This window comes from Trachurus japonicus, chromosome 1 (assembly GCF_045865225.1).
Source record: "Trachurus japonicus isolate A0001 chromosome 1, Traja_1.0".
Lineage (NCBI taxonomy): Eukaryota > Metazoa > Chordata > Actinopteri > Carangiformes > Carangidae > Trachurus > Trachurus japonicus.
The window spans coordinates 6771284-6786631 of NC_140907.1; the positions used below are offsets into that span (position 1 = coordinate 6771284).

The 15348-nt window shown below is 40.0% G+C and overlaps 2 protein-coding genes across 5 annotated transcripts in view; both read left to right on the forward strand.

The window, feature by feature from the left end:
* The window catches only part of rbm20 (RNA binding motif protein 20), a 48927-nt gene extending 45842 nt beyond the window's left edge, over positions 1 to 3085 (forward strand). For all 4 annotated transcript variants that reach the window (XM_085805366.1, XM_085805284.1, XM_085805444.1 and 1 more), the window contains exon 14: positions 1974 to 3085. In XM_085805366.1, the coding sequence (XP_085661492.1) occupies positions 1974 to 2042 (69 nt within the window). In that variant the 3' untranslated portion in view covers positions 2043 to 3085. The remainder of the gene's footprint in view (positions 1 to 1973) is intronic.
* Positions 3086 to 3778: 693 nt separating this feature from the next.
* pdcd4b (programmed cell death 4b) lies at positions 3779 to 15011 on the forward strand. The gene is made up of 12 exons (XM_085805797.1): positions 3779 to 3876; positions 4343 to 4456; positions 4743 to 5060; positions 7395 to 7489; positions 9115 to 9228; positions 9342 to 9563; positions 12387 to 12484; positions 12906 to 13020; positions 13415 to 13522; positions 13819 to 13929; positions 14056 to 14195; positions 14296 to 15011. The coding sequence occupies exons 2-12, from the start codon at positions 4414 to 4416 to the stop codon at positions 14354 to 14356; spliced, it is 1425 nt and encodes a 474-aa protein (XP_085661923.1). The 5' UTR covers positions 3779 to 3876; positions 4343 to 4413; the 3' UTR covers positions 14357 to 15011.
* Positions 15012 to 15348: the final 337 nt, after the last annotated feature.

Genomic DNA, 15348 nt, shown 5'->3' on the forward strand with positions numbered 1-15348 from the left:
ATGACCCTCAGCAAATGTTTGTAAGTGTGTGTCTGCGTCACTCTTTTTGTGATGGTGGGTGGAGTGTTCAAAATGTAAATCTGTGTGCCTCCACACACTCAGTCGTCTTTGTTGTCTGGTAACAGAATTTGCGAGATTACACCGGCATTACACTAATCTCTGTGTCTCCTGTCAGTGTGTACGGTCTAGGGATGTCACCATTACTTGTTTTCACAATTAATCGTGGTATTAAATGCCATAATGAATTCATCGTAAAGATTCCTAAATACCGTTACTTTCACAAAGATATGATGTTGGAACCTTATCGGCAAATGTGCGCAAAGAAAAGGTAAATGCACAGATACTGGTCCATTTAACTAACGTAACATTGAATTGATAGGAATTTAAGCCTGTCATTTTTAATTAAAAAAAAGCAAAACAAAACAAAAAACGATTAAAATAAACGCAAACATTTGGTATAGATAACAATTTATGACCTGAATATTTCAAACATTTCCCCTGGGGGGTTAATAACTGGTCATATATTAATAGATACTTGAAATATTTTGTGTAAACAATGAGTAATGTAATTATATTTTGACTATATTTGATTTTACACATTCATAGTGCTGTGAAATTAATGAATGCAGAATAATCGTGATAATCATAATACCGTAATTATTGCTCTGACAATAATCGTACCAAGAAAATGTATAATCATGACATCCCTAGTACGGTCCATTGAGATGTTTGTTTGGTTTCATCAATGATGATGAAATGTTACAGTATTATTTATATGATAACTGACCCTTGATTAACAAGGATTAATCAAACTAACACTCGTTTCAGAATATGAAATTCTGTGTTTCTTTGTTTACTTGAATAAAAAGATTCATCAGATATGTTGAGATGTGAGTGCGGTCACATCAGTCAATGCAAACGCAGACAAACACTGCAGTATATAGCAGCAATATACACCAACGCATCGTAGCACACACACATGCCTGTAAACTTGCAACTGTATTAGGTTTCTGATTATTGGCCATTCAGCACCAAGCCATCTTGCATTTCTCTCGTCCCCGGCAGCTGAGCCAGACCAGATGAGCGACGATTCATGAACATTTGATGGATTACATTCCAAGAGGAAAAAACAGTTTTAAACAGTTGCGCTGTCTGTCAAAGCCGTGTGTGCGCGCGTGCGTGCATGTGGGTGTATATGTGTGTGTCCTGCTGTTTGAGAGTTTTACTTTAGTTTCTGTCATTGTCTGTTACTACTTCTTACTTATACAAAAAGTTGAACCACAGCACTGTTTCTGTATTTTAAAAAGTATGTTGTACATTAATTTATAGATATTCTTTAGGTTCTTAGTTTAGTTCTTAGGTTCACAGTTTGTTTCAAGGATTTGCAGGCACTCTACAACTGTGCACATTTCTCTCCATTATTAAAAAATTCAAACCTAGTACAAATTGTTTATGTTTTCTCTGAAAATTGTTCTAAAATCGATCATCAATATTTAGTTTTAGTTTAAAGACCAAATACTTAACAAATAAATAACACAAACTTAGTACTGAGTCAGATGTTCTTAGATATTAAACTGAAGCTGGACTTTGGGGTTAATGCTACTATTTTTCTAAATGCACATTCCTGATCCACACATTTAACGGATTATAATTTGTCACTTCATAGTTACATTTATTGAAAATCTTATCGAAACATATTTTTATAAAATTATCAGGTAGCATGAAGTGTTTAATAAAACCATGCAATTATCTCTCCACAATGCTGGAGGTTACGTTTCAGACTTTGGTTTCTTTTCTCTCTTGAAATAAACACATTGTACTTCCATTGGTTTAAAAAAAACAACAACGTGTTATTATGCAATATTATTCATAATACCTTATATTTTATACATACAGTACTAGACAGTATACTATGTTGAAACATACTGTGGATCACAGATTTTTACCTTTTCTTTTCTCCCACTCCTCCACAGAAATATCTGTCTCAGTTGGCAGCGGAAAGTCTGTCGGGGGCACTTTCTGACCGCTCTGCTGCACAGTGACATCAGCTCGACCTCTCACCTCTTGAAAAGATTAATGTATGTGTGATGTTGGTGCCAGGTTACGGTCAACTGCAGAATAGATGATAAGTCACATGAAAGACACAGTATGTGAACAATTGCACTGGTTTTGATATTTTACGAGGGGTAGGTGTCTAGAATGGCATTGACAATCCCAGCCAAAGATGCTCTGTAAATACCGAAAGTGTCATGTATAGTGAGGCTACAATATTTAATTGCAAATGTTTGTTGCTTTTTGGTTCATCAATTTTCTTACTGTTTATTTTATTTGGTTGTGTGTGAATTATTGTGATTTTTTTCTATATTTTTTTCTTTCAGAATGGGAAAGTATTTGTAATGAAGTGTATTTAGTAAAAAGACAACTCATATGATATGGGCCTATGCTAGTCCATGTTTTAAGTTTAAAGTCATTATTGTTATGAGACCTTATGAGAACCTCATTTTTAATTTGGTCTGTACATTGTCCTAGCAACAATGACATTTATAGCTACAAAATGACTTGAAATATCAGGCAAGTAACCTTGTCACTCAGTTTAAATGCTGAGGCAGATTCTCAGGTTTGTTGTATTTGTTGAACAGATTTTAATGTTTAGCACAATTAACAACATGTTTATTTTCATCTGGGGCTTTAAAGGCTCTGGTACTGTAGTTTTAATTTAATTTTGTGCCAGTGCAATACCTTATCTGTCAGGTAAAAAATGTACATCATTTAGACTAATAATTAAGCGACAATGCAAAAGATATTTATTTTAACACATTTTATATCAGATTGAATTCATAAGAATATCTCAACCATATCTGCCAAGATAAAATGCCTTAAATATTGAAGACCTTAAACTGGACCATGTGTTTAATTTATTAGTGTTAAACATGCAGTGATACATGATAAAGTGATTTCAGAGGGATGGTCAAGCTAAACTCTGTTTTTGTATACTGTGAATATTGATCTGTGACATTGTCAGTGTTTTCATATGATTTTTCATGTGATTTTCTTTCTTCAATCTTGAATAAATGCTTCAAATGTTTGTTTTGAATGTAACAATGCTCGGTACGTATCTCTGCTTCTTTCTCCAGCCAACGCTGTGGTATAATGGTTATACAGTTGGGAACACCCCCTGCAGACAGGGTACACACCACAGTCCATTTTCTCTAGCAGCTTGTTACAGGACTTTGAAATGGACTGTTGTAAAAGAGCGCCCCCAAGTGCTGAGGCAAAAAACTGTGTATCTGTGTATAAAACTTTTATGTGTCAAAAAAACAAACAGCATGGGTGTCTTTGTTTTGAGAATTAACATTGATCTTGGCCAAATTATTATTTTTTGTATATATTTTAATGTTGTCTGCCATACATTTAGTCTACATACTCACACAGTAGCTAACACAACATTACAGTATATTCCTAAATCTTGGTCGGCAGTGGCCCAGGAATAAGTAAGCTAGAAATAAAGAATGAAATAAAAATAAAAAAAAACAAAAAAAACATAAGTACTTTACATTAAATAATGATGCAAACAAACACCCACCTCATCATCACTTAACCAGTGTGATGCCATAATAACACAGACGTGCAGTTCAACAGTAGCAACGATAGGGGGCGGCCCTTCATAAACAACATAGACCCCGCAGAACATGCGAGAAGAAAATCCCGTGTTGCATTTCCATTGGTTCCTTGTTTTAAAAACCCCACGTCCGTCCAGCCAATCAGAGCAGAGATACACAGAGCTACGCGACTGAGTTGCTGGGAAGGTGAAACAAAAACACAGTTCGTGTTGGAGTTAGAGGCTCGGACACAACAGGCGGTCGGCAGCTTTATATAGTGAGTAATTCAGTCGACAGCGCAAAGCTGGGACGGCACGTTTTATATAACAGTGTTTCTAAGGATTTAACGATGTTGTTGTAGCAGCTTGAAGATGTGCAGCGAGCTAGCCTAGCTAACGCTACTCTGCAGTTTGGTTTTATCTTACACCAACGTCTGTGTCTCCATAACAGATACACGACGAGTCAGCAGTTGACGTTACTAAGATCGATACAACCAACTGTAGATACACATTCTGACTCGGTGTCTACCAAGTAATGTTTGTGTGTGTGTGCATGTCGGCGCTGTGGAGTTTGGTGTTTTGACGCAGCTCCTTCCTCTGAGGCTAACGTAGCGTCAGCCATTGTTTGTCAACACTGACTTTGAATGAGTAGGGGGAGGGGAAGCTGTTGCTTTGCAGCATGTCTGGCCATGTTATCAATGCATTCAATAATATCTGCTCCCTCTCTCTTTTTCGATGTTGCAGGGGTCGTCTAAAACTAGTTTTTTTTTTTTTGCACGTCTTCTTTCTGCAAGATTTCTTTTCTACTGTAAAACATGGCAACTGACTGCGAGGCCTGGCTGAACGCAAACCCTGTTGGTAAGTGAGAGCCTGTCTGTCACAACCATTTAAATGCTCCATCAGCTGTTTCCGATGTGGGCCACTGGGACTTTCTTCACTTTCATTTTGGTTTAGTGGTTGTTGGCATCTGCAACTCATTCTACATGTAGTGGGGGACCACAGATAGAAACTTTATGGATTATTATGACAAGAACTCTGTTATCTTGAAGTTGCAAACAATATGAACTAGTATTAACGTGCATTATTATTAATGCATCACTTTTAAACATGAAGTAAGCTCACACATTTGCTCTTACTCCTACAGAGGCCGAGGACTTCAGTGACTCTTTTGCATCTGGAGATGAAGACAATGGCAGGACCGTTGTCTCTAATAAAAACATCAACAATGAGATAAATGGCAACTGGATGTCCTCGACAAGCAACAGCATCCACGAGGCCCGTCTCAAGGCCAAGGCCAAGCGGAGGCTGAGAAAGAACTCCTCCAGGGACTCGGGCCGAGGTGACTCCCTCAGTGACAACGGGGACGTGGTCCGGGGGAACTCTGCGGTGCCCACCAGCCCCAAGAGCAAGCTGCTGGACAGAAAGTCCCGACTGGGAAAGGGCAGGGGCCTGCCAAAGAAAGGTAAGACCTGATGGTTTTAGTCAGATTGTTAAGTTGATTGTTGTTGATGTGATTGATTTGTGCAGTCTTTTGCTGGTCATAACCACAGGCAAGAACACATTAATTCAAGAGCCAGTGGAGTTGTTGTCCAGTAGGGCTGGGCGATATATTGAATTTGCAGTTACGATTTTAGCTTTGAACAAATATAAAAACAATGTACCCGAGATAAACTAATTATTGTGATGAAATTCTATCCAGTCTTATTGATTCTGCTCTCGATACTGAAGAAATCAGGAAAATACATTTCCTGTTTGTTACTGCAACGTAAAGTTTCTCTTGTACATTCACCAACCCCTTTGTTTTCGCAGTCAGTGAATAATTGTATCAGAAATCATGGTATCAAAACATTTAGTTATAATTGAGCAGCCGTAGTGCTCCGCACTTCAACGGAGAGAGGGCCTTCATCAGCGTGTGACCCACTCTTGTCATCACCTGTTGGCTTTCTATCTTGAAGTCATAAACCAATTAGCATGTAAACAAATGGCTGGGTGATCTGGAGCAGCTCACACTCCTTTAAAAGCACAGTTTTCTCTTCCTGCCATCTGCTCAGCCGAGGTTGTCGGACATTTCCATCAGGAGTTACAGTAAATGATCGTTGAGAGATGTTTTATCAGTGCAGATGATGTTATGTAAATGTTCCTCCTCTTTGACTATCACAAGTGCAGAGATGCACAGAGACACTGTTAAGTTGTTGGTCTCATCAGATATATGGATCACTTGTGTTTCCTGTGTTTGATTCTGACCGGCTGTCGTATGCCAGGGCACCGTGATAGTCAAGTCTTCAGCTGATAATGTTGCATAATGCCTTATACCCTATTATTTATACAAAGCCACGTATGGCTCTTCTGCTTTACCCCATCTGCCTTTTCTCCACCACGCCAGCTCATCACAAGTGTTATAAGTCGGTCAGAAATTTAGCAAGTGTCAACATCTTCTGCAAATGGATCCGTCTCTCACTGCGGCTTTTCTTTCAGTGATGTAAGCGCACCGCGTCCCTGCAGACTGCAGTACAGTGTACTCACTTTTCTCCTCCCATGGGCAGTAAAACTGGAGCAAATGTAGTTTCTCTTGGCACAGTGTCTGTCTGTTTTTCTGGTTACATAACCAAACTGTCATGCCAGCCTTGCCCTGTAATTTGAGCTGTGAGGTCTCCTGCGTCTAAAGCTCAAGCGTTGCAGTTTTTGATCGACCAAAACAGCGGATGTGCAGAAAGTCAGATTTTAACACGGAAGCAGGACGGGTTCTCACAACTCATGTGGGCTGTGCTAAATATAGTGGTTGTATGTTATGTGTGACATAGTAGGTGGGACTAATGGGAAGGGGGGTTTAGAGCCAGTCACACAAGCTGCTTTGGTTTGGGGCTTCTTAAACTGTCTGCAATCTGTTGTTGCTGGCCTGACCGAGACCCAGCAGATGTTTGTTTGTGTAACATGTACAAAGATGTCACATCCACAAATAGAGGGATTATATCACAGCTTGTATTCCTAACCCCATCAGAAATATTAGCATTGGCAGAGATCACAATGAAAGACAATGATCCATATGCCATCGTTAAATGATTATAAAAACTACAGTAGTAGTGTGTATCTGTGTATATGAAGCATGTTATTTACTATTGCTAAGAGTTTCTTACGTGTAAGAAGGAAGTCAGTGCCTGTGTGTGCACTGTACACACACACCCTTGAGATTTGGTTCTCTAAAGCCTACAACAACAAGTGGGAAATAAGTGAAATGAAAACAGTATCACGCACATTTGAAAACAATCTGGATTCCTCTGTGATGTTTGGAGCTCAAAACAACAAAGTAGCTGATGGAGCTTCAGCCTTTAACGGCAGTCAGGCTCTCAGTGAGTGAATTATGAAAGTATGTCAAGGATTCGTGTGGAACTAGTCTCATTTTAAAATGAGCATTTTAGTCCAAGGGAATAAAAACTAGAGGCTGTTCAAATCTCACATCAAATTACAAAATGAAATGCAACATATTTCTCTGTTGCAGAGCAACACAATCTTTGCTTCTGTTTCTTAAAACCTGGATACAAAGCAACAAACCCTTCAATCCCCCCACGGCCTTATGTTCGCCTTGAAAAGGCTTTCAGAGCTTATATTTCAGGGACATCATGTGAGGAGTGAGTCGCTAATGGCACTAAAGCTGCTTCTTTTTCTCCTCAGCAGCCATGAACTGTACAGTGTGAAGGCCGGGAGATGTTTTGAAAAAGACACTGCCATATTCCTTCAACATGATTGTTGTGTGTTGTGAGATATCATACATTGCATTGTCTTTGACCTTTGTCTGCAGGTGGGGCTGGGGGCAAAGGTGTCTGGGGCCGATCTGGTGAAGTTTATGAGCCAGAAGAGGTGGACCAGAAAGATCCCAACTATGACGAAGCTCAGGTAACAACTCCGGTGTTTTTGAGTGTTTTCTTTTTTTACATTACACATTACATTTCCTGAATTAAATTTGTTGTTGTTTGTTGTTGTTTGGTCATTTGAGGGTTGTGATACGGTTGTAATAAGTTGCTTTACATCATGCATGTTTTCCACAAGTTGTCCAAACAAAAAAAAAAAATCTTATTAGTGTAGCACGAGTCTGGGGCCGTTTACTCGCTGTTTAGGTAAGCAACTGGAACCGGATCAAGATAAAAGCACCAAGCTAATAAAATGCAGTGAAACTCTTTAATTTATATAATATAATTTACAAGAAAATCCCTGAGCCTTTAAGTTAACCATTTTCTTTTATTGTATTTAGAGCACTGGAAAAGAGAGTAATGACTAGGGCTGGGTATTGCCAAGGACCTCACGATACGATACGCATCACGATACTTGAGTCACGATACGATACGATATTGCGATATCCAAATTTTGCGATATATTGCGATATTCTACGATATTCTACATAGTTCACTGAAAAATGTAAAAGCCATTATGCATCTTAAAATCCGAGTTGTATGTACATCAGATGATAGTGATAATTCATGGGACAAACTGAGTCAAAACAATGTAATTCAAATTATCCATGCCATTTTATACAAGTGCAAGTTACAACAACATATTTCAATTGGATTTAGGGACTGCGGCTGAAATTTAGCAGTTGTGCTAAGTCCGGCACATTTACACTGATGCTTAATGTGTCAGTGTTGATGAATGTGCACTGTCCCAATTCAATAAATAAAGAAATGAAATGAAATGAAATTATTTGAAAAAAAAATTGAAAAAAAATTTTTTTTTTTTTGAAAAGAAAAATCGATATTTAAATATTGAATATCGATATCGTATCGCGGTATAAAGTATCGCGATATATTGCCATATCGATATTTTTGCCCACCCCTAGTAATGACACGCGTTGGTCCAATGGAAGCGCCTCCTGGTGGAGGAATATGGGTTTTGCAAAAGCGCCCAAGAACTGACATCTCTGCATTGTTGGTGAATGAGCAAGTGTGGTATTTTCAATAATTTAAGGACATTTATAGATCACCCACGTTAATAGCATCATTGAGGATCCTTTACAGATAAACATTAACACATAGGCCAGTAAAAAAAAAACAAAAAAAAAAAACAGTTCTCTACATTAATGTTTCAATCTACATTTTGTAATAAACAAATTATAAGTATAGTTTGATATGACCAAGACACCTAAAAACAAAAACACGGCCGTTTTCATCAATTTACCAGCAAGTGGACAACACACATACATTGGAGTGAATGAGTTTTCTGGGCGCTTTTGCAATACCCATATCCTGCCACTAGGGGCGCAAAACCCTTAAACCCTTAAACCCTTAAACCCTTACCACGGGAGTCAATGGTGGTGTCCTTACTCTCTTTTCCAATGCTCTAATTGTATTACAAGTTATTGTCTATTTTATAAGTTTTATGTAGATGAACACTTTAACTATGGCGAATTTGGTGATTTCCGGGGTTAATAGAAAGCAGGCTCTCCTCTCTGTATGAAGAGCCTGGTGACACAAGGCTAGTGTAGCACTGGCAAACACTTGACCTGTGATGTGATTGTGTTTTGTCAGGAAAACTGTGTGTATGAGACCGTGGTCCCTCCGCTGGAAGAGAGGGACTTCCAGAAGACGGTCGCCCCCATAGTGCAGGAGTACTTTGAACACGGCGACACAAATGAAGTAGCGGTAAGAGCCACAACGTCGGGCTGGAAACAAGCCTGTGAATTTGTTGAAAGACCAATCGGCTTGCATGAAGACTCCAACCCATGGCCAGCTGACGTCTGTCTGTGTGTCTGCAGGAGATGCTTGCGGAGCTGAACCTGGGGCCCATGCGGAGTGAGGTGCCCTCGCTGGCCGTGTCGCTGGCCCTGGAGGCCAAAGCCAGCCACCGGGAGCTCACCTCCAGGCTGCTGGCTGACCTATGTGGACCCGTTCTGTCCCGCAACGACATGGAAAGCTCCTTCGACAAACTGCTCAGGGAGCTGCCCGACCTGGTCCTGGACACGCCTGGAGCCCCACAGGTGAGTGGAGATAACAGCTGCAGCCTCAGAGAGCAGCTTGTTGGATATGTGTGTGGCATTGGTGCTGAAGATGATTCTATCTTTATATGACCTCGGCTTGCAGGACTTCAGACTCACTTTTTTCTCTAGGAGCACTCTGGTCCCCAACTTAAAATTTTAGGAGCGCAAGCAGAAAATATTCACATTTCCTTTTCTTTCATGATCCTCACACACATTGGCCTGACACCTGTTGTGACAGATTCCAGATTCTTTGAGTCACAGCATTAAAGGGATAGTAGCATATTTTTAAAAGTGGGGTTGTATGATCTACAAATAGCCCCTAAGTACTTTAATTGCAGTAGAAGACTCTCTGCCTATTTTCACGGCCTAAAAGAGGTTTTACCTGAAAAAAAAATACACAGTTCCATTGTTCGCTATAATATAATTTTTTCCAGCCCTTCAAAGTGCAGGAAAAACGCAGTTTTTAATTGGACCTACACTGTACAGTCAGTGTTTCTCGTATGTTTTAAAGATATCTTTCACATCTTTACAATAAACAAATGAGTCTTTATTCTCTGAGCTGAAAGCACAGTTGGTGTGGAGGTGTGGTGTTGGGAGTTTTCACAGTCTGTGGTGGAGCAGAGGGGAACAACGCTGTGGTTTGGTGTGTTAGAGAAAGGTTGTGTGTGTTTGTATTTGAGCTCTTTCTTTTTCAGTCTGCACAGACATGAGATCTCTGGCCATTGTCTGTCTGCTCGCAAAATGCAAACTCAGCAAAGGACGCTCAAAGGGTTATTGGTCGTCCTCCCCCTCCCGCCCCTCCTTTCACTGTCTCATTTAGTCCCACTAGTCAATTCTGTCCCACTCTCACAGTCCTCTGTGGGTTTAAATGGGCGTTCTGGCTCTGCCCTGCCCCCCACCTACCTCTCCTCACCCATTCACTCTCTTTCTCAGTTTCCCATACACACACTCCCCTCTTTCTTTTCATATGCCCGTCAGTCTAGCCACAGCCACAGCGTAGATGAGACGGAGCTGCCTGTTGTCTCTACAGAAACAATGACCAGTGATGAGCGCAGGCTTTGTGGGGGCCAGAAGAGCAAAGCCAGCTCTTTCGTTTCTCTACATCATGCGCTCACACTGCTGTAAACAAACACACACAGACACACACACACACGTGCCCCTGAGGCCGCTGTCAGTCGCCGGTCATGTCAGTGTTTGTGTAGGGCCTCTAGGTCGTCAAACTCAAACAGCCTAATAATTGTTACCAAGTTACGTGTAGCAGGATTTTGGCACTCCACTTTTTTTTCTAGTAAACACAAATAACATTTACTGGGACTTTCTCTTTTTGTTGTTGTTGTTGTTGTTGTTTATTTCCGTGCTGCAATTGGAGGTTGTTCCCTAAAAGCAATGAAATGCCCTTAAATGTACAAAAACTTGTGACTTTTGTCAGGTTTTGTTGATGCTCTATCCCGTAATTTTCCATCAATTTATCAAGGTAAAAGTCAGCAGTCAGTCCTGTCACAATTTACTTCTTATCTAACTAAATTCTTGTGACACACTATTCGCATCTTGGTCAATTTTGTGCTTTGACCAAATGAAAGACTTTAGTCAATGAATGTCTGGGTGTGACGTGAGACTCTGACAGACACATAAACTGCAGCATGACTTCCTGTGTTGTTCAGCCCACAAACACTATGTTAAAGTGTCAAACCCTTTTATTTGACATAATGTAATCACCAGGCCTGTTTGGTTTGGACAGGGTGAGACTCCTGTGGATGAGAAAGATGTAAAAACCTCCTGAATACTGAACACTGAGGGAATCTCATCCAGGAGAAGCTCAGTGGAGTAAAGGCAGCTCCCATGATCCCATGCTACTTAACAAAGTCACAACTGTGTCTTTTTTCTGTTTTGATTGAGAGACTCCAAGTGGCAGAAAAATAACATATTGAAAATACATTTAGAAAATGATGAAACGGTGTTATTATTTACATCCTTAAAGGTACATTGTGTAAGTTCTCCTGTTATCTATTCACGAAAATTGATTATTTCGTTCAAAAGTCTGTTTTTCATTAATCAGTAATCCCCCCATCAACAAAGTGAAGTGTTCCTTTCAGCTCTGAATGAGCCGTTCATATCATTCATATCTCCATGGAGCGGGTAAGCTCGGTGCTGCTGCCATGTGGTGTCGCCATGTTTTTACCTTCAGTGGCAGCGTGACGGTAGGAAACCACGGAAACTCAGCGGAGACACCGGAGCTGTCGGCTCAGGTGGAGGTGGCGTCTGTGAAAAGTCACCGTGGTAACGCAGTGAGGACTGTGAGGACTGCACCTGTCGGAAAAACGGCCGTCGCTAACAAACCAGATGTCATTTTAGTCACAGAAGTGGAGAGAAAGCCGGTAAAACGTGGGTCAGATCAACAATACCACATCGCCATGACAACATATTGTCACGTGTATTGTTTTGCCTCGTGCTGACGGACCACTTGTTTACATAGAGGCTTGTTTACGCCGTTACGTGCAGCAGCTGTCGTCCGTCTGCCATCTAACCGATTTCACGTGAATGCAGCATGAAAAATACGAGGAGTTGCTTGTGATCTACAACCGCACCGCTAGATGGGAGGAATTCTTACACAATGTACCTTTAAGGATTTATTCCTCAGTGCATACTTGATACACCCTATGGTTGTTAGTCATGCATGAACATGAGGTTTATGACCTTTTGACTCTGGCTGCCCTCCACTCAGATTTAGCAGATAGAATATGAAGTCGGAGGAGAAGCCTGAGAAGAACACGGTGTTTGTTTGGTATTGTTTCCAATTTTCCCTCTTTTGTATTTCTCTTCCAGTTGGTGGGCCAGTTTATTGCACGTGCTGTCAGTGACCAAATATTGTCCAAAGGCTACATCGAAGCCTACAAAGGCAGAGTTGACTGTGAATACACAAGGTAAGTGACTGTCGCATCTGCTGCTTGTGGTTATTATGGTTCTACGTTCCTGTTTCGTGCTTGTTATGAAGGTTTTATAAGATTGACTGCTTTAAAAATAAGAGGAGATCCAGTCAATATTAATACACAGAAGTTTTCTTTCATGTATAACTGTTATATCATTACATATAGATTATTATAAACACAATGATCAAATCATCAGTCCATTTGAATATTTGAACAGACTTCTCTGTCTTCAATCAATTATCCTGTTTATACAACAAATACAAAACACTAAAACCTTTTTCTTGGTGCAGCAGCAACCATCACTTGCTTATCACGCAGCATATATATATATATATATATATATATATATATATATATATATATATATACACACATATAAAGCAATGACTAAGAAAGCCTCTCTTTTATTTTCCAGGGCAGCACTGGATCGGGCAGCAGTGCTGCTGAAGATGAGTTTGGGTGGGCTGCGCATAGACAACCAGTGGGCGACAGGTGGGGGCCAGAGACCTGTCATACAGCTCATCAAAGAGGTAATTTTACATATTGTAGAGGTGACTTTGGACAATCGATCGGGTCTCTTGTGAGCTGTACTCTAGTGTCTTCTACTCCAGTGTTTTTGAGTGGTTCAGTGGATTCACCTTCCTTAATTTTTGGTGTCGGAGAAGATTTATAACAGGTGAAGAGTTGTGCCACCTGTTCCTCATTTTTTTTCAACAAATCTCTTAAATTATAAGCTACATTCACACTAAGACGTTTTCGTCTTTTAAAACAAAAAACAGCTCTGTGCTCTGGAATAATTTTCATCCATACTAATGGTCCAGGAAATGCATATTGAATGATCATCCACAGAGTGGGCAATGTAAACTCGTAAACTTTTTTTGCGATTACTGATCTAAATTTGGCCGTTTTGTTTTCCCCTGCCAGATGAATCTGTTGCTGAAGGAGTACATCCTTTCTGGGGACAGTAAGGAGGCTGAGAGATGCCTGAGAGATCTGGAGGTCCCCCATTTCCACCACGAATTTGTGTATGAGGTAAATATAATCCACAATATTTTTCTTGATATCCACAATAAAAGCATGTGTCAAAGACAAAGTTTTCTCTTCCTGATCAATGTTTATTCGAGTGGAGTATTACAAAGTGTTTTCAAGACAAATTCATTATCATCATGTTGTGTTAGTTTACCTTATTTTGGTTTAGTTTTTTTTAACACTTATTGTGCCAGGTGGTGTGTAGATAATGTGATGTGCGGCTGTATTTGCCTCTGGCAGCTACAAACAAAGGTTTTGAGCACCAGTACAGTTTGTAAATATTGTGCCGTCTCCCTCAGGCGATAGTGATGGTGCTGGAGTCCAAAGGAGAGAAAACATTCAAAATGGTTCTGCAGCTACTCAAGTTGCTCTGTGGGTCCTCCGTCATCACTGTGGATCAAATGAGAAGGGTACGGTGCCACCTGGTGTCTGAATTATGTACTGCACAAACTATTGCAGTGTGAGGCAGCCCAATTGTTGCTAGCCCTCTGAGATTGTGTTTACAAACAGTATCTTTTTTTCTTTTTTTTTTACAGGGCTATGAAAGAGTTTATATGGACATCGCTGAAATTAACATCGATGTCCCGCGGGCATATTTCATCCTGGAGCAATTTGTTGATAAGAGCCTCAGTATGGGGATAATTGATGTAAAGTTAAGAGATCTTTGTCCCTGTCGGTAAGTGCCCTAATTTTGTCAAATACATAACTTGCATTCATCTGTATATATTTTTTTACACTTAAACTGTGTTTTGTTAATATAATTTGTCTCTTGCCAGGGGCCGCAAGAGATTTGTCAGTGAAGGTGACGGTGGTGTCGTCAAACTTGAAAGCTACTGAGGAGCGTTTATATGTGCCAGAAAAGAAGAGGATAAAGCTACTTTTTTACATGCATATTTTTCAAGATAGTTGGGTAAATTTTTTTCCCTGCTAACAGTCAAGAGAATGTACATTTCTGAATTGAGGTGGGCTAAAAAAAAAAACTGCACTTTCGATTGAGACTGAAGATCACTTTCTCTAAGGTGTTTCAATATAAACATTTACATAAGCTAACCCTCAAAGTGCCACACCTCTCAGTGTCAGTCATTCCATGTTGTTTTGTACAGTATTTTCTTGATTTCACTGCCACTCCTTTTGTGTTTTCTAGAAAGCAGTGTTTGTACAGAGATGACTGGTTTGTGTCAAGAGCTTTATAAAGGGGTATTAAAAAAATAAATAAAAGGGACCATGTTGGTTCAATGCAATACTGGCTCCCTAACTAGCTGCTGTTTCTATGCTGTGCTTGTCTTATTTTTTTCTTCTTTTTACCCTTTAAATCACGCAAAGATGTCATTGCTGAAGGTATCAAGACAAAAGTGCAGTGCAAAAACAAAAACCAGTCACATAACTTAACAAAGTGGCGTTTAGAGTGTTTATTTTTATATTTGAGCAATACTGGTGTGTGAAATGTACCATGTATTGCTCCTTGTTTGTTCATTAAATCACTATTAAATAACCCAAGACTGTTTTGTGAATGTCACAATAATAACACATGCTACTGACCACATTGCAAATAAGCTCTTTACTCTGACTATATTTCTCCACCCTGTGCTTGCACAGTGAGGAGGCTGTCAACTAATATTTTGTTGTACGATGCAAAACCATACTGTAGGTGTTATAAATGAAATGTGTGCAGCAGCAGGCAGGTCTCAGTAGTCAACCGTGCTAGAGAAACTGGCAGGCAAAAGACTTGATCCTTATTGATAACGTTCAGTAGATCATTTGACTATGACTCAACAGGAGGAGCTGAACAGTGGTTGAACTTAGGTGACTATTACCACATTGTTGACTCT